We start from the raw sequence: 19,726 nt of genomic DNA, 5'->3' as shown, positions 1-19,726 counted from the left end.
GGGGATGAGAGACAATCTGTTCAAAGGGCAGTGGAACACAGCTGGCCAGGGACCTGGATGGTGGTGAGAGGGAGGAACACTGGACACAGGCAGCCTCTCACTTGGAATGCTCTAGCTCTGATGTTCCAAAACTGGATGGATCGGAAGAGGACAGTGGAGTCCTGTGGATGGGGAGGGCTCCTTGGTGATCTGAGCTGGGAATGACAAGCCCAACTCAATTTGGGCCTTGAGGAAACATCATCCTATCTATATCTGAGGGTACTAAACTCCTGGAGGATGCAGATGAATAGCCAACCTGGCTGGGGGTCCTGCTTTGGAACTGATAGTTCTAAAGTCCCATAAGGGGACCGGTTTTGATACATAGGATCAGATCTCCTGGAGGATCTGGATGGGGAGCTCTCAATAATGGTCGGCTCTGATAAGACACTTGGATCCAAAGGTCTGGTCGAATCAGATGGCTTGGGCTGCATGGACGGATCTGATGATCAATCTTAAGGCCTCAGTGGCGCAGAGACCTCAGATCTGAGAGGATGACCTGAGGCTCTAGGAGAAGAGCCCGAATCTGAAACTACAAAGGCTGGACTCTGATCCAGGGATCTGCGACCTGAGAGCCTCAGCTTTTTGGAGGTAAGAGGAGACCTTTTCAAAGGAGGGGGAGCTCTCTTCTTAGTATCCTGAGAGGGCTTGGCGGGAGAGTCCAAAGGCAGGGGACCACCCTAAGCCCAGCCCTTCAGGAGTAATTTGTTGCAAAACTCCATAAGAGCACTGGGGTTGAATGCGTCACAAATGTTGCATTCATCATTCAGGTGGGCTGCTCCCAAACAGTAAAAGACACTCATCAAGCGAATCAGAACAAGGCATCTTCCGATCGCACAAGGAGCATTGTTTGAAACCTGAGGGTTTGTCAGCCATACTTTCATGCGCACACATATGAAAAAGATAAGAAACATTTTTTTTTTTTTTAATAAGAGGTAGGGGGAAAGGGTGGGAAAAAGAGCTACCAAGGAACAGGTAGGGAATAATTAACTCATGCTTACAGATATAGCTATGGGAGGGGAGGTAAACTGGGCTAGACTACACTTACTAGCTAAAAAATTGAGAAAGAACTGAAAATATGGCAAAATAAAAAATATACACTTATCTATACTTGCAGAAGCTCAAGCTCGGATCACGTCCTATGCATTTAGCGGCAAATCAGATCTGAGGGTTAGAGGTCAGCAGAGAATTATGGGAAGGGGAGGAGCTTGAGCTCTGGATCTACCCATCAGTTGCCGGCTCAGATCCAAGACCCATTTGTGACGAATAATGACACAGACAAATCAGATCACGCACATGAACTATGGCAGAGTCATACTGGTACTTCTGATTTAATGACCTGCATATGCCTGTGTGATTTGATGAATCCTAGCCCCAAGAAAGGCAATTAACCGTCACTCTCTCCTAACTCAGTTTGGTGAGGGGGGACATTGATCTGCCTTATTACAGAATCACCAATGATCAGGAAATTTGGCTGGTTTGTCTTAAAAGGTTAGCAATACAAGCACTGGATACATTGCATGTGTCGCTGTGTTGGATCACATCTGTGGCTCTGCTTGACAGGGGCACAGGAAAATAATTTTCTTGGTTGGCAAAAGCCAGGGTACAGTCTGGCTAGGCTTATATAGGCCCAAGGTCCAATAGCCTAGTACCTACCTATGGTGGTTTAATTGGAGTGTTTATGTGATGCCTGAGGACCCTTCCTTTGCCTGTACAGTGCAGGAGGTCTTAGCGTTTTAAAAGGTTACCTGTAAGAGCCTCAGCATAAGTAGTTTTATGTGTAGGGTCTTTACCCTGTGCATTAGGCATGGTGCAAGTGCCACCAACAACTTCAAGGTTTTACTTTGCATGGCTGCAGTCTGATGTACTTCTTTGTGTTGACCTTTGTTATGCAGTCATGAATCCAACCACATCTTCCAGTACTTCATATATTATTTTATATTGTAACCTATTCATAAAAAGGGATTGGATGTGATACTTTCTCGTTACAAGTCTCAGTTTGTCATCCCAAAGATTGCTGACCTTTCGGAACACAACCTGCATTTCCCTTAGGATTCTGTCTATAACATTCCCCTACATTACTGTTAGGCTAACAGGCCTATATGCTTCCCAGATTTTTCCACCCATGCTAGCTTCCAGTCCTCAGGCACTCCAGCATGGACCTCTACTATAAATGTCTGTTAAGGAACCTACCACCACACTGCCCAGATTTCCAAGGACCCTGGAATGCAGCCATATAACCCATCCAGTCTCTGCATTTTATTCATCCATTTAAGACAGTTCAATCTCAAACACTTTACTTTCCATCTTTTCTCTGTCCACTACTCTTCCCACTCTGCCTTACTTCCCTTGTCACATGGCACCCCTATACAAACTTTTTTCATAAACAGTGAAGCAGAATATACTCTACTTCTTCCCAGTTTTCAGTGCCCTCTTTACCATCTTTGATCAGCCTAAATCAATTCTGTCCATCCTGTCATCTTTCTGATATAGCATTTATCCCCCCTCCCCCAAGTCCTTCTGCCAACAATCTTTTAGCCTGAGGCTTTGCTGATTTTTGTTTACCACCTGGTACTGTGATTTCTCCACCTCCTCAAACTCTAATTCACCTCCATTATGATGCGTTTTTGCTGTAAACAATAATTTCACCATCTTGTGATGCCTTCTTTTGCATTTCTGTTTCTTTCACAAACTCACTAAAAACCCTGAGAACTGCATCCATGACACATTATCATAGCTTTACTCCCCCAATTTGCCATCACACCCCCACCTCAACTCACGCATTCTCCCACAGCTTATAAGTCACTCTCCTACAACGCTACACAACTATATTATTCATCCTTGTGTTCTTACCCATTCACTGACTTTAAAACCACAAAATGGCATAGTCACTGATAGCTAAAGGCACTTTACATGGACCCTGACCCGTTACACACACCATCCCTGCTAAGGACAATAATGAGAATTCTGCTCTTTCCAGTCTCACACAAGTTAGATGAAACACTCATGGGTGAAATAATCAACAAAATATTTACTATCCTACAGGTTAGAATCTCCAGTCTACTAGTTGGACATTCAGATCCTCCAATACCATAACCATCTGCCTCCTACCATAATCTATTTCTCTAGTCTTCTCATCCCTCTCCCTTAACCTAAGTACTGAAGCACTGCAACCATCTACCAGCATCTCCCCTACCTTAACAACTAGGGTGTTCACTCTAGGTTCTAACTCTGGCAGTCCATCTCCTTTGTGGCACAGTATTCTCCCTACTCCAAGACTTCACACTTGATGGGTTCCCTTTAAAAAGATCACTATTCCACTCCATTTAATCTGTTCGCCAAGATCTCTGACCAGTCTATGTCAAAGCACCTCAATGTCACAACCTTTCTTGTCACTGACCCATATTTCTGTGATACCACCGATATCCAGCTCTTCCTTTACACATCATGTACCTCTCCCTACATCTTTCTACCTTGACTGCACTATACTGACCACCACTCTGCCATGTTTCAATTTGCTTACTTGTTCCTCTGCAATTTTGACCCTTCTTTCATTTTTCATATAAAGTCCCTATCATTACTCCTGCAACTGTGACAGCCATTCCTGTTTCACTGTAATGTTAAGGTACATTCCTTGAGAGGCACCTTTGTAACTCAGCTCTGTGACCCTCTGTCCTCAGAGATGGAGACTGCCCCATCATAAAGCCTGTAACTCTCGGGGCTTTTACCAGCTCCAAGTGCTTCCTCCTTAGCATAACTCTGCAGCCACTCATACTCTTATCCTCTACTTCTTAGCATGCTGACTGTTCATCCAGAAATCTGAAAAGGCTGCTTCCAACCCCTTAAACCGGCATCTCCGTCACCTCCATGGCCATCCTTGCAACAGGACAGTAGTCTCCTTCAAGTAAACATGAAAAATCCGCACCCCCCCTTGATGACCATCCTTTTACTTTCTCCTGTTCTGAATATCAACACCAGTTTCAGTGTAATCTCATCTTCCTTGCCAAGACTCCCTTAGTAAAGAGCATCCAATCACCAAGACCCTTTCTCTTGTCAAATATGTCTCTTGCAGTCTTTGCTTCCTCACCTATATCTTTAGCCTCCTTTATGGTACCTTCCCCACCAATTCTACTGTCCCAGGCCTATTTACTATCTGTGCTGGCTGAATCACTTCTTCTGGTAAATCTGACATTTCTTTTATCACCTTTCCAGAATTGTGAAAAAGCCCTTTCCACTCTTTCTTTCACCATGTTAGGAAATGACGACATTTGGATAACTGTTTGTAAAAGCTTTTCAGTACAAGAAAAAAGAAGTTATGTGCTCACCATAACGTTCCATGTTTGTAGTCTATCTTGCCCTTCATTCGTACATATGGGATTGGAGCCGATCCTCGTCTCCGACTCGGCCTATTTACAAGCTGGAAAACTTCTAGCTGGCTCGTGGCTAGGTAGGTATCCCATGGTGCACCAGTACAATCCCCAGATCTTGTTTGCTGCAAACTAGGAGAGATAATAACAAATATACAGAAGAAAGCCAATACAAAAAGGTCTCCATAAAAAATATTTTTTCTGTCTCCAGGTACTTCCAGGATGGGGGTAGGAGGGTGGTTTCATAAGAATGAATGGCGAGATGGACTACAAACATGGAACGTTATGGTCAGTACATAACTTATGTTCTGTAGTCCTATCTCGCCTTCATTCTTACATATGGGATAGCGTCCCTAGAGCCTTATTCTTGGGTGGCTCAAGGAAAAATACTCCTGAGTACTGTGGAACCAAATGATGCTCTACCCGTGGAGGTCAAATCCAAATTGTAATGAGTAATACAAGTATGAGGGGTAGCCCACGTTGCTGCTGCACAAATATTATCCAGTGGATCCCCGGTTTGAAAGGCCGCAGAGGTAGACTAAGATCTGGTAGAATAAGCCTTGATTTTAAAGGGTAAAGGTCTACCCTCAGAGTTGCAAATGTAAGCAATAAAGCCAGAAATCCAATTAGAGAGCGTTACTTTGGAAACTGGTAAGCCTGACCTGGATTCAGAGAAAGAAATAAATAATTGATCTGATTTCCTTAGTCCGGTGCAAATAAAAACATAATTGTCTACGGACATCCAAATGATGAAACCTGTATTTAGCTGTGTTGGAATGATTTGGAAAGAACACTGGAAGTTCTATGGATTGATTCAAGATGGCATGGGAACAGACCTTGGGGACAAAGGAAGGATTAGTACGAAGGGACACCCTGTCTTTGTGAAAAATCAGGTAAGGGGGTTTCACAGATAATGCTTGTAACTCAGACACCCGTCTGGCCGACGTGATAGCTACCAGAAACAAAGTCTTCCAAGACAGCAATTTCAGAGGATGAATGAGAAGGCTCAAAGGGCGGAAAAGTTAATTTGGATAAAACAAAATTTAAATCCCATGAGGCAACAGGTTCCTGAAAGGGGGGCCTTTAAGGAAAGTTTTGCACAGCCTATGTGACATCAGATTAGAATCTTGAAAGCCTAGATGAAAATTTGAAATCACTGCCAATTGAACCCTGACAGTGGCAGCTGCAGATCCCTGGTGAAAAAGCTCAGACAGGAATTGCAAAACCACTGGAATGGAGGCAGTGTAAGGGTCAACATTTATTTTCGCCACCCACATAGAGAATTTTCTCCATTTACTGGAATATAGTCTCCTAGTGGAAGGTTTATGAGAAGACATAAGGATACGAGTCACGGAGGGTGAAGAGTCGTGAAGCCTGACTAGGGATGGAACTGGAGCAGCCACACTGTCAAATTAAGGGTGTGTAAGGAGGGGTGAAGCGAGCCTGACATGTGAGTCAACAGGCCTGGAACTGGGTCCAGAATCCAAGGATCGTCTAGAAGAGGCCCGAGAAAGGGGAATCAAACCTGATGAGGCTAGTAAGAAGCAATAAGGATCAGTTTGCTTCCCAGTTGTTTCGCTTTCTGAATAACCTTGGGAAGGGAGGAAAAGCATAAAGGAGACCCAGGGGCAAATCGTGAACAAGTGCACCTCTCAGGGACTCCCCTGGAGGGGAGATGAGGGAGAAGTAGCTGCTGCATTTGGCATTGATTGGGCTGGCAAAGAGATCGCAGCAAGGCTGTCTCCATCTGCGGAAAATCTGTTCCGCTGTTTCCTGTTTCAGAGACCACCCGTGAGGCATCAGGATTGCCCGGCTGAGCTTGTCGGCTATCATGTTGGTTGTCCCAGGAATGTGTGTTGCCACCAGAAAACACTGGGAAGAAATCTTCAATTTCCAAACTCAAATGGCCTCTCGACAGAGTGGGTAAGATCTGGTTCCGCCCTGCTTGCTGATATACCATACTACCGACATGTCTGATTGTACTGCAATAGTCCCTAGAGGCAGAAGGTCGTCAAGTGCTTGCAACGCCAAGAGCACCGCCCTCATCTCTAGAACGCTGATATGCAGGTAAGCCTCGTGATCTTGCCATGTGCCTTGGACAGTACTGCCTGGATAATGCCCCCCACCCTGTGAGGCATCAGTGGTCACAGTGACAATGGGTTGGTGAGGGACAAATGAAGTGCCCGTGGTTAACTGACTGGGTAGAGTCCACCAAATGAGGTCCTTCATGCAAGAGTCTGTCAGCAGAATTTGATGAGATAATGGTAGGTGCTGAAAGGACCATTGGGACGACAGGAGTCATGAAGAATCCTCATGTGTAGTCTGGCTAGTGGCACTAGTAATATGGTTGAAGCCATGGTCCCTAGAAGCTGCAGAATAGTCTTGGCTTTGACCTTTCGTAAGGGGAGAAGACGGTGAATTTGAAGAACCAGATTCTGTGCCCTTTCTACAGGAAGAAGAGCCAACATGTCTAATGTGTCTATCTCTGCGCCTATAAAAATCGTAGATTGAGAGGGCAATAAGGCAGATTTTTCCCAATTTATAAAAATTCTCAGCTGGGCACAAAGCTGAATGGTAGCGTTCCTGGTCTGAAGAAGTAGATGCCTGGTGGGGGAGGTCAACAGCCAGTCGTCGAGATATAGAAATACCTGGAATCCTCGACGACTCAGGTGAGCTGTCACTACTGCCATACACTTGGTGAACACCCTGGGGGCTGTGGTGAGACCAAAGGGCAGAGCACAAAACTGGTAATGACTAGCTCCCAGCCGGAAGCGTAGATGACTCCTCGACGCCCTGTCCATTTTTATGTGGTAGTAGGCGTCTTGGTGATCTATTGAGCACATCCAATTTTCTTTCCCTAATAACGGGAGTATAGACTGCAGTGTCACCATCCGGAACTTGTCCTTCTTTACTGATTCATTCAATCTGCTGAGGTCCAAGATGAGCCTCCAGTCCCCTGTAAGTTTTGGCACTAAAAAGAATCTGGAGCAAGTTCCGAATCCTACTTGGTCTGCTGGGACGGTTTGGATGGCTCTTTCTGACAGCAACTTGTTGACCTCCACAGTTGCCTGATCCCTGCGATTGGGTGGAACATCCGGGATCCCTTTGGGAACAAAAGGTGGAAGAGAAAAGGGTATGACATAACCTCTGGTAATAATTCTTTGTACCCACTTGTCTTGAGTGATACCCAGCCAGGCTTCTGGATACAAAGAAATGTGGCCCCAGAGAGGCACAGTCAGGCCCTACATCAGGAGCACTGGTAAGGCCGGCCCCCAAAGGAATTGCGACCTCTCTGGTTTTGTGGTCCTCCCCTGCTTCTAGGGCAATGTCTACCATTTCCTCTTCCTACTCTGCCTCTGAAGGAGGAGTCACCCTGTGCATCCTGGAAAAACCTCTGGAACTTCTTGAACCACATTTTACCACCCCTCTGACCCTCAGGATACAGTCTAGAGAGAACAGCAAAATGTACTCCCACAGCTGAGAGTGTTTTTCCTTCTTGCTCGCACCGGGTGAGTGTGTCCTTTACCTTGGGTCCAAACAATGCGGCGTTGGTAAAGGTAGACTTGAACGGTTCCGCAAAATTACACAAAAGCACCCTGGAATGACGCCTTAGGGAAATTCATGAACCTGCTGCTCTACTCGCTCCATCAGCTGCATACGAGATAAGCCTCATGGACGAGTTGACGATAGAATTCAAGGTGGACAAATGGGCAGACACCTTGTCAGGGACTCCCTCAGTACATGTACCTTGTAGAGAACCTCCTAACAATTTAAGAAGATCTCTCTAAAGCCTTGTGAAGTGTGTAAGATAGTTCAGCAATCTAAGGGTAAATGCAGATGAAGAGAAAATACGCTTCCCGTATCTGTCCATCATTCAAGACTCCTTATTTGGGGGATGAACAGAAGTCTCTGTTAGCTCCTTTTTAGTGGCAGCTGCCACCACCACGGCATCTACAGGAACACCTTTAGACAAAAAAAAATCCTTTTCTGGGGGTGCAGAAAGAAACTTATTCAGTCTCCCGGGGAATGGCTCCACGGTATCAGAAGTATCCCACACCTTTTGACTAACTAGCTCCATCAGTTTACTGAAGGGTGGAGACACCCAAGAGGCTGAAGGTTGAGACCCGAAAGCCTTCAGGTACACTGACTCCTCATCAGAAGTGGTGACAGTGGGTCAGCCATACCTCTGTTTAAGGATTTCCAGGATGTCTATGAAGGAGACATCATGAGAAGACGACTTGAGGGACCATTCTGACTCCTTGAGGTCAGTGACAGAGACTCATCCTGGGAGTCTACATGCTTCCTCTTACATCTTCTCTTCCATGGGGGCTCTTTGGAAGGATATTCTGAGGAGGTCTCGGAAGAGTGGGGGCCACCGGCCGGTGGCTCCTGAGGCTGAGGATCTCTGCTGTCCACGGAGAGAGTAGGAGCTAAGACAGAAGTAGGTGCCTTAGGGGGAAGAATGTCGGTAACCCCTGGTAGGAGCTGAAGATCGGGACAGCACACTCCTCATCATCTCAAATGCTGACCTCTCCAGTTCTGAAGACCACCCCGGCTCCAAGGAGACCGAGGATGCCATCGGTTCCAGAGTCATAGGCTCCAAGATAGACGTTGGTCCGAACTCACCCTCGCCAACGTGCCGAGAGGGAGACTCTGAACAGAAGAGGTTTGATTCCAGGCATTCCTGTCGGGGCCGACCGCGGAGCTTCGGCTCCTAGACACCACGGACGGCACCAAGAGTGTGGGTGTGGAACTCGGCTCCGAAACAGTCAAAGGGGGAGCCGGAGCCAAGGGTTCCACCAGTGGTACCAAACACTCCAGCTCCGAAAGGCCAGCATGGCTCGGAGGAGGAATAACTGAAGGGGGCTTAAAGGACTCAAGTGGCTCTGGAACCGACTGGGTTGGAGCCAACAATTTCGGTAAGACAGACAACTTTAAAAGTCTCAGCACTACCCTCTCCACATCTTCTTCCAATAAACTCCTGGAAAACCTGGAGGGCAGAGTAGGAGAACTGGATCTCTGCAGTATCAGTGATTTCAATGTAGGGGAGACCGGTTGAGGTTCCATAGACTGGCTCCAAAAAATATTTGGAGATCGGCTTCGAGCTACTTGGCACCGACCCTGTAATCACAGTACAACTCTCATTCGGCACCGAATTCTGTGGAGCCAATGAGAAAGTGGACTTATCAGACTAAGTAATTTTAAGTGGTGGCTCCGAGACACCAGCTGATGCCGGGGAGGGCCTCTTAGAGGACTCAGACTTTTCCTTTTTACATCCCTGAGATCTAGAAGAGGAGGAAGAGCTAGCCAGATCTTCTTCAAATGAAGGTTTTAGAAGACCTTTTAGGATGAGGTTATTTTTTTCTTGCAACACCCTAGCACTGAAAGAGTGGCAAAATAAGCAAGTTTACTGTAAGTGGATGGCCCTCAGACAGTAAACTCAGTTACTGTGGCCATCCGTCAAAGACATCTTCTGTGAGCATTTTTTTAAAGCCAGATGGCTTATGGTCCTTGCTTTCTTTAGACATTCTCACATAAAAAGCTCACACATACACAGAAACAGGAGAGGACTAGGTCCTCTAATTTAAACGGGCCTAGCCCTACAGGAAGAGAAAGACTCCATGAGGACTAGGTCCTCTAACTTAAATGGGCCTAGCCTGGGTGGGAAAGGGAACGGAAAACTAGGTCTTCTAACTAAAACAGACCTAGGGGAAAGTAAGAATAAGAAAAGTCGTCACACACTCAAACAAGAAAAGTGTAAATTTCAAATTTACTCAACAAGGACAACAGAACCTTGTTCTGTTAACAACAGTAACAAATTTAGCGAGCGGAAATCCTCAAAAAACTAAGACTTATGACTATTAACAACACACAGCCTGAGCGCAAAAGGCGTCTACAATTACTAAACTCTAAATATTAAACAAGAAAAACCAGCACACAGAATACCAAGTACTATGAAGCCAAAAGGCCAATTGTACCACAGAAAATGCACACAAATGGCACACTTATAAACACTAACTATTCTAACTAGCAAACTACACTAACTATGACTATACAAAGTCAACACTTTTCAGTAGAAAAAGTCCAAAAATTTGTATAAACTTTGAATAAATTGAAAAACTTAGCCAGAGCCAAACAGAAGCGCAACCGAACTTGTCGACGCGACAAACGAGATCTGGGGATTGTACTGGTGCACCATGGGATACCTACCTAGCCACGAGCCAACTAGAAGACTTCCAGCTTGTAAATAGGCAGAGTCGGAGCCGAGGATCGGCTCCAATCCCATACGTAAGAATGAAGGCGAGATAGGACTACAGAACATCAATACTTGAACAATTCACAAGTGCTTCAAGAAATTATATGTGGATGGTCGAGTATATAGCTCACTTTGAAGTGGTAGTATCTTCCAGATAGTCACTTTTATGAAAACATAAACGTACAAATGCTTACATATGATGTAATGCCAACTCATTCCACGTGTTATGGACAAGCAATGTGCCTTTCCAACCTGAAGAGAACTGATATTCTTACCGCTTACACTTAGCAGCCTAATGAAATTTAATGGCAACGTAAGCCTAACTGGTGTTTTGTTTCTACAATTATACCTTTGAAACAAATTTAACATTTTCTAGTGAAAGTCTGAAACCAACTGGATATTTTGCACCAAATGTACTCTGGCTGTGATTTTCGGTACAAACAAATGCACCTTGAATTTATAAATGTGAACTCAAATCTAACTGTATTTTTTAAACAAACATTTCATACACTTGAAAGCATCACTTTTGCAGACCAACAAAACAAGTTTTAACTTTGGTATTACACCATGAAAACATTTTTATAGTAGTGAGGAATCGTGTTTGCTCACATGACAAAAAGGGAAATGTATATTTTTAATGAATCAAATCTAATAAACTTTTGTTAGTTACCACATTCTAAGGGATGAAAAGTTGCAATAGATATACTTTTAAATTATGAAAGCCAAAATGCAGCTTATGCATTATTTTCCTTCTTAAAATATGGCAAAATAGCTCTTTAGAAGTTTACACATACTGCCTCCCTAGAATATTCTTCTTCTCAAAGCCATAAAATGCACCTTATGACTGAAGTGGTTACGTAAAATTTCTGCACAATCTCATCTGAAACATGCTGGGCAGAAACACCTATTACATGGACAAAAATATTTGCAGAATGATATAAAAATATACAGAACCAAAACAAGAAAAGTTCATTAGCTCTGAAGCATTAAAGGAGTACTGTGCCTTTACAATTATTAAGAATAATTTTATCATTTATTTTATCTTGCACTTTATGGCTTTTTAGCTTGGAATGACCTTCCTACGGGGAAAAAACAAGGCTATTCAGCTTTCTATACAGTAAGATACAGCTAGTTGTCGTTGATGTTTGCTCCATTGAACTCCAACTGACCATTATCTGCCTATTCTACTAAAAGGTTTGACTTTACATCTTAACTAGGGGTGAGCCTCTGAACACTGTGCATGGACATGCTTTGTCACCAACATACTCTGAAGTCACAAAACTTCATGGTAAGTGAAACAATTAGTAGAGTGAATCAATTCTGATGTAAAGCTTGCATGGTAAGGCCTCATTTGGAACAGAGTTGATCACATAAATGAAAATCCTAAGCAGTGACCATCATGGCTCATAAGTTGTTTTTAATGGTCTGCATTTATTTGTACAGTAACTGCTACTGACAACTGTGCTTACCTGTTCTCCTCGTTTGGCCCAGTCTCCAATTCCTATACATCTGTAAGTGATACCCTGTCATATCCCATCACTTAGTGGGCCTTGTGTCTCCAGGGAAGAAAATCTTACTGACTATTCAGGTTTTTGACTGCTCCACACACCTGGGAGTGCTGCAGGATACAACTATACCCATCATGATGCAACTGCTGTTTTATGCATATCGTGGGGTTCGGTATGGAAGGACTCCAGCATGCCAGCTCATTCCTAAGCACAAAGCAGTAGTAGTATGCCAGATTTCATGCAATTTAATTTGCATACCACAATGTATTGCTACTTGCTCTCCAACAAGAAACTACAAAGCAGTGGGCAATCAAATTTGCCCACAAATAAAGAGGTCAGTCAACCATCAGCTCTTCAAGACTACCCCCCCCCCCCCAACCAACCAAAGTTATGCTGGCTCTGTGTCAGAAAAGGATAAAGCCTTAGATGTGACCTAGACACTGGAAGAGATGTCTACTAAAGATGGGAGTGAAGAGGCTTACATCAGTTCACCCTGGAGTGTGTGTGTGTGTGTGTGTGTGTGTGTGTGTGTGTGGAAACCCAGCTTACTGCACTGATGACACTCAGGAGACAAGGATGTTATTTTAAACAACAATAAATGTCATGATGTTTTCATGCACCCACCAAACTGCACATTCACATGCAGTAGCCATATCCATCAAATGTGCAGTAACCACTGTTCATTAGCATGGTAATGCTGGAATGCACACAGAGCAGACAGGTGTCATGAAAATGCCTCCCTATGAGCAGCTCTCATCCTTACAGAATGAATGGACAGATTGAGTAACAGGAGGTTGACAGCTCACAGAAGCTGAGAGAATTAGCTGGGGAAGGAACCCCCCCTAAGTCATCCAGCTTTCTAAGTCACTAGCTAATCTTTGGTTACTGTGGCACAGATAATGCTTTGCCCATTCCCCACCTCTGTCAGTGGGTTGGTACATGTAGTGCTTCGCTAATCCTAGAGCTCTCTTTTTCCACTTCCATTAGTATGGATCTCACACTAGGAAATAAAAGATTTTCATGCATATTGGTGGGATGTGTGCTAGTTTCACCACAATCAACTTCAAGACACTATTTTAAAGATTAGTATAAGTTTTTTTTGAGAATACAAATGTCAGAGACTTTTACTTTAATATTTATACTGTCTCTTGGCAGACTGAATAAAAGAAAGACTTTAAAAAGCAGTACAGCTTTCCCTGTAATTGCCTAAAGTAAAACAATGCAGTATTGTATATATAATCTGAAGCAAAAGGAAGAAATAGCTTTCTCTTCACTTTTCACACTACTACTCAATAATGAACTGTACAAAGAAACAACGTCCTTTTCTAACACTGCCGAACTGTGGGTTTACTATGTTTAATCGCTTCACCCAACCACAAATCACAGTCACAAAAGTGTAAGGAGACACATTTTAGTAATGCAGGTACTCAGGTTGCTCAATTTATAAGCAAGTGGGGCATCAAAAGAAAAAGCAATTTTTGAAGGCAAGAAAAAATTCCATGCATGCCTCCTATCTTCATGCCGAGATTACTGCAACTCAGGAATACAAGTGACTGGCAAGCAATATATGCTTGTCTTGTTTATTTCTCCAACAAGCACTGCCCCTAAACCATCTACAATTTGCTAAAAGGTGAGCATAAACTATCTTGTTCTACAAAATGCTGAGCAAGGAAGCATACATATGACAACTTCAGCTGTTATGCTCATGCAACTGTGAACTGAGCTTGTGTCCTATGTAAACATCTGTAAACCGTGTCACATGTAGGTGTGCATGCACACCTGTTCGACAGAGAAAGACACACTGAGGCTTACAAAAAGTATACTATTCTAAAACACCCAAGGAAGACTACGCCTACTTCTGGAATACCAGTCTTGCTAGCTGTAGTTACAGAATGAAGCTTCCACAGCAATGTAGTGAATGCCACAGCTTGCATAAGTGCAACTACATGGCTGCAAATGGAGAAACAATTTTTCATTTGTTACGAGTAAACACAAGACCAGTAAAAGCTACTGGAATGCTGCTAATAATGCCAGCCTGCATTTATTTCACTTCTGTATATAAAGGTACATTCTGTACTGCTATCAACCAGAGCAATGCCAGGATCTTCCTACAGGCTTTGCCACTGTTTCTCGTGAAGTACGACTTTGACTTGAACAGCATTAGCATGTCTGAATTTAGGCCACCCACTTGCATATCATCTAAAACAACAAAACTAGCTTTGGTTTGTCACTCACAGAACTGACAGTTTAGGGCCTATTTCCAGTACTAACGTCGGTGCTGTGACTTCCTATTACATGAAATTTTTTATGTATAGCAGTATGCTTCTTGCCAGGATATACCTGGAGCTCAGATCAGTAACTGTGGAACCTAAGGAAATTTACTGGTACAATGTAAAATAATAGCATCAGATTGTTTTGACACAAACAGCAAACCTTTGTTTAAATAGATACAGTATATTTCTTTTTTTGATATCCCAACCACTCCAATGGCAGAAGCAATGCCAAAATGAGAGTTGTGTTTTTATGAAGCAAGACTAAGGCTATAAGAAATTATTTGTAATGCTAAAAATGCTTAAGGACAAACTGCACTTGTATAACAAAATCCAGGTAATGTCTGTCTGTAGCTATCACAAAATTTTGCAGTTTCCTGTCAAACTCCAGAGGAACGTAACAAGGATATTCAGAAAAACAAACACAAATGTATGGGAATGCATACTAAATCTGAGTTTGCAACATACAAACCTAATTCCGAAGTACAGTGACAGCAGAGATGTGCAGAGTATGTGGGGTGGGGTTGGGGGAACTTAAGAATTCCCTGTTTGAAACAAATTTGTGATTCAAACAAAAAGTCTCGCACCTCTGTAAAGCAGCCATGGAATGAAAGAGCAAGACAGTTTTCATGCTGTGATGTGCATCTGTAGTAATGCAGCAGATTATGCAGACATATTCTGTTGCATAAAGGGAAGGGAAAGCCTTCTTAGTTTTGTCACTGTTCCTGCTACTGGTACCATCTTAAAACCAAATAATAGAATTAGGAATAGATCTGCAGCCTGGGCAAAACTCCAGTGGCTCCACATTTTATGTGGTGTCTAACTCATTTCTGATTACTATAGAAACATATGAGCTACCTGAGACACACAAACACACTTCCCCCCCCCTCTCTTTTAGAACCAAGGGGAAAACAGGGATACATGGGCAAACAGCAATGGAGGAAAACTATTAACATTTTCCTAATGGCAGAACCTGCAGTGCTCTGTGTGCGTGTGTGTGTGTGTAATCTTGTGCTGTATCTACAGGTTACAATTAACTTGGCACAGGACTCATCCACTAACTACACAATCATTCAGTCTACTTAAAAAACAAAGAAAAGAAAACACTTCTACATTTCCAACACCATACAGAAATGTAGCCCCCTAGACTCGCAATGGAAAACGCTATTCAAAACACCATTACAGTTTACTACAATGAAAAAAGTCAGACACTAACCCTCTCAGTGTGACTTAACGATCTCTGCTGTTGAAATCAATGCAAACTACATTTTCAGACATATGTAAAAGGTAGACACACACTGGCAGTAGTCAATAGCAGCTAAAACTTCTAATAGCTGTTTTGGAAAAAAATAAAATAAAAAATACGAATAAGGTGAAAAAATGCACCATCTTTCAGGAAGATTTAAGATCTCCATTGTTGAAAATCAGTACAAACTACATCTTCAGACACATGTGAAAAGTAGACCCACTGGCGGCAGTCCATGGCATTTACTGTTACTACCTGCAAAAAAGTTCCTCTTTTTGCAAGTGAATATATGCAAACTGACAGCTGCACACACTCACTGCAATGCTGTACTTCAGGCAAGTACCAAAACCCTCTAGTACTATAGTAGCATCAGTCTTTGGCCACAGCTAAGCAAGACTAATACTTCAGAGATGTTGATCTTGTAAATTTGGTCTTCACTTTACCACCTCCAGTATTCAGATTACCACAGCAAAATAAATACAGGACTATGTAAAGTCACTGCCTCCAGGTAGCAGTTTTGTACAGGAATCACTCATGCAATGTAGTTACATCCAAGGGTGGTCAGAAAAAGGAAGAATAAAGACATTCAGCTCCCATAATGACAGTCATACATGGCCATTTATATAATAAAATTGGCAGGTCAAGGGAAGAAGAGCAACTGGGGCCTAGGTGGAGCAACAGGTGTTTTTGTCCAGTTTTTGCTCTTTCCGAAGTTGACAACCACTGTGTACTTCGGTAATGTTTTATTAACCTTGGTCATAAAAACAGTACAACTCAATTTCTAAGTAGAACTCACCTCCAAAAATCTGTGTGGAAAAAAGTTACAACATATTAGATTACATGCAAATCATTACCTTAAACACCTAGTACACTGTCATACTTCAGGCAATTGCGGTCAAAGTTGTTACTTTTCAAAAATGATATGAAACCTGAGCTAAGGTGAAATAAACCTCTAAATCTGCAGTTCCCCTTTATGATGCCCCAAGGCTGAAGATGTCTGTGATTACACAGACACACATCCAATTTCTATAGATACATGGGGAATTTCATATTCATGTATCAGCGTACTTGTCAAGGCAGATGCATGGACTTGGTATAAAGCATGAAAGCATTAGTCAAGAAGAGTAAATGAGCAAAGAAAGATGAACAGCTGTGTTTCCAAGCCAATAAATGTATTCAAAAGGCAGCAAGACTGAGAAAATTATCAAAAAATAATTTTTCAGGCCCAGTATTCCTTTTAATGTTCACAAGTGCTTACTTGAAGCCTTTTTTGAAACATCTGAAAAATTGTCTGCTGTTTGCTACTGTTCTGCAGCACACTACTGCTGTTCTTGACACCTGAAGAGCTGCTACCAGATGTGTCTCTGTGAAGTACAGCTGTACAAGATTTTGAAGGTTTAAGTTGCTTAGTCTCTCTTGTCTGAACAGAAGCATCACCGTTTTTCCTCTTTTCACAAGGTCTTAAAGAATGAGGAGAGAGCATTCCACAGTCATTTGGAGCTACATTTTCATCAGTTTGGTCTTTCTGTTCAGATTTTGCTAAAGTCCTCGGACGGAATCTATATTCATCTGGTGAACCTTTCTGGCGGCTGACAGCATTTTGTTCTTTGTCAAGCTGCTTCTGAAGCTTCATGGCAAGCTGCCTATCTGCAAGCTCTTGCCTATATTTCTGATACAGTTCCTCTTCCAGCTCCACAATCTCGGTATAATCAAAACTAGAGCTAGAATTTGACTCATCCTCTTCATGTCCTAATGCTGTTCTGTTATCCGAGGAACACTCACTCACATCTGCAGGAAACATCTTTGGACACTTCATTCCTGTGTCATGTGGTGGCAGTAGTTCAGCAAGAGATATTTTCAATGCAACACATTTTTCAAGCTCACCATTGTTTTTCCTTCTGAACTGCCCATTTGCAGACTTTTTACTTGCCAACACTTGATTTCTGATATGCACCTTTTCATTTGTTGCTTTGGAAGTACTTGGTGTTGCTAAGATGCTGGCAGATTCTTCAATGCAGCTGAATAACTTGGGCATTTTGGCGTCTAATTCTGATACAGAACCACGGAATACACTACTGGGGAAAGCATGGACATTCTGGGGTATTAAAGTTGGCATTTTGGGTTCATCACATACTAATCCCTCTGTACTCTGCATCACTCTGGAACACTTCACATCACTTAACTTCTCCTGCAGTGTGAAAAACCATACAAGGATTCATTAATTCAGCAGAAACCTAAATGACTAATTTACTGGTTTTTTTGCACAATTAAGAGAAAGAGACAGAACTCAAGAGTGCTTACCCAAAATGCAGTACCTTGAAATCACGTGTCCAACCATATTCCTCAGTGATATGAAATATACAAAAATAACGATCAAAACACAAGTTCAAAACAAGTTACTAGAAATTCTTATCTCTTATTACACCGGTGATCTAAGACAGACTACAGAATGAAAAAATGGAAAAAAATCAGTACTTTAGGGGATGCTCTTGTCTTTGGAGGAAGTACTGAGTTACAAAAAAAAAAAACAGTACTTTAGGGGATGCTTTTATCATTGGTGGAAGTACAAAGTAAAAAATATTCAAAAATTGCAAATTGCTTACTATAAGAAAATACATTACAGAGAAATATGCCTGTAGATTATGACACATGCCCTTTCTCAACTTTGTTCATCCTCCTACATATATGTACTACATCTTCATAAAAAAAAAAAACAAAAAAAAAGGCTTTGCACCACACAGGGGTGCAGCCTCAACTATGGCCCTAATATCAGTTCAACTGCTACAATCAAGATAAACCATCTGGAAGGGAAAGAAATTGAACGGCTAAGAGTGGTGAATCCACCTTGGGAGAATAAAGATGGTCCAAATAATGTTCTTTGCTATGCCTCAGACTCACCAAACAGCCGAAAAATAAGTACAATGAAAGAAAAGGTGAGACTCCGCTGGATGTTCCACTGCTTTATTAAAATACACAAAAAGTTGTATCCAAAACTGGTAAGAAACTCCAACAAAATGAATATCCACTGACAAGCGCTTTCGGGTTAAAACCCTTCATCAGATCACATACTAAAACACTTCCTGATATTTAAAATACATGTCAACCAATGAGAGTTAGTAAAAGCCGCCTTTTCTGCAAGGCTGGTTTTAAAGGTACACAGTCATTTAAGCCCGGAGTTCTGTGGGCCATCAATTCCAAAATCCATTTAGACTCCATAGATTCAGTTAATAGTTTAACATCACCCCCCCTATTGTTCATGACAACATTAACCACTGCTTTGAATTTAAAATTATGTGTGGGGTGGGTCTCAATATGCTTATATAAAGCATTATGTGCATCTTTATTCCTAATTGAAGACATATGTTGCAATATTCTTACCTTAAACATATTGTTGGTCTTACCAACATAAAAACATATGCATTCAGTGCACTCCGCTATGTAAACTAAATTACTTGTCCTACAGGTAGCTTTTGCTTTGAAATTAAAGACATGTCCACTGACTGGATGTGTAAAGGTGTGATCTTTATTTATAAATTGGCATGCTTTACAATATCCACATGGGACACTGCCAATTTTTCCTTTTAGGATACAAGTTTGGGTTACTGTTTTCTCTTTACAAAGGATATCTTTTAGATTCTTGTTTCTCCTATAACCAAATTGTGGATAAGCCGCCACTATATTTCTTAACTTATTATCTCCTCAAAATATTCCAGTTTCTGTTGACAATATCCCTGATGTCTCCTATATTACTGCTATATGTAAACAATACCCTTGGTTCATTAGGTTTGTGTGTGGTATTAGTGGTTCTTATTTCCCCTTTATTACATTTAAGCCATGGCTTAAATCTATTATCTCTTTTTGTGTGATTGGTATCAACCACTCTATTAACCAGTTCTCCTCTATAGCCCCTTTCTAAAAAGTTGTTCTTCAAATTAACCATTTCACATTCAAACATCTTATCATCCAGATTCAATCTGGAAATTCTGCCAATCTGGCCCTGAACAATATTTGAAAACATATATCGGGGGTGCATGCTATCGAAA

The 19,726-nt window shown here is 42.2% G+C and overlaps 1 protein-coding gene across 4 annotated transcripts in view; it reads right to left on the bottom strand.

Annotated features, from left to right (window-relative positions):
* Nucleotides 1-10,803: 10,803 nt before the first annotated feature.
* Nucleotides 10,804-19,726, bottom strand: part of RNF168 (ring finger protein 168) — a 1,249,390-nt gene continuing 1,240,467 nt past the window's right edge. For all 4 annotated transcript variants that reach the window (XM_044070341.1, XM_044070340.1, XM_044070342.1 and 1 more), the window contains exon 7: nucleotides 10,804-17,871. In XM_044070341.1, coding sequence (XP_043926276.1) covers nucleotides 16,921-17,871 — 951 coding nt within the window. In that variant the 3' untranslated portion in view covers nucleotides 10,804-16,920. The remainder of the gene's footprint in view (nucleotides 17,872-19,726) is intronic.

This window comes from Protopterus annectens, chromosome 4.part1, assembly GCF_019279795.1.
Source record: "Protopterus annectens isolate FY-2018-M chromosome 4.part1, PAN1.0, whole genome shotgun sequence".
NCBI classification, from domain to species: domain Eukaryota; kingdom Metazoa; phylum Chordata; order Ceratodontiformes; family Protopteridae; genus Protopterus; species Protopterus annectens.
This window is presented reverse-complemented; position numbering and strand designations above follow the sequence as displayed.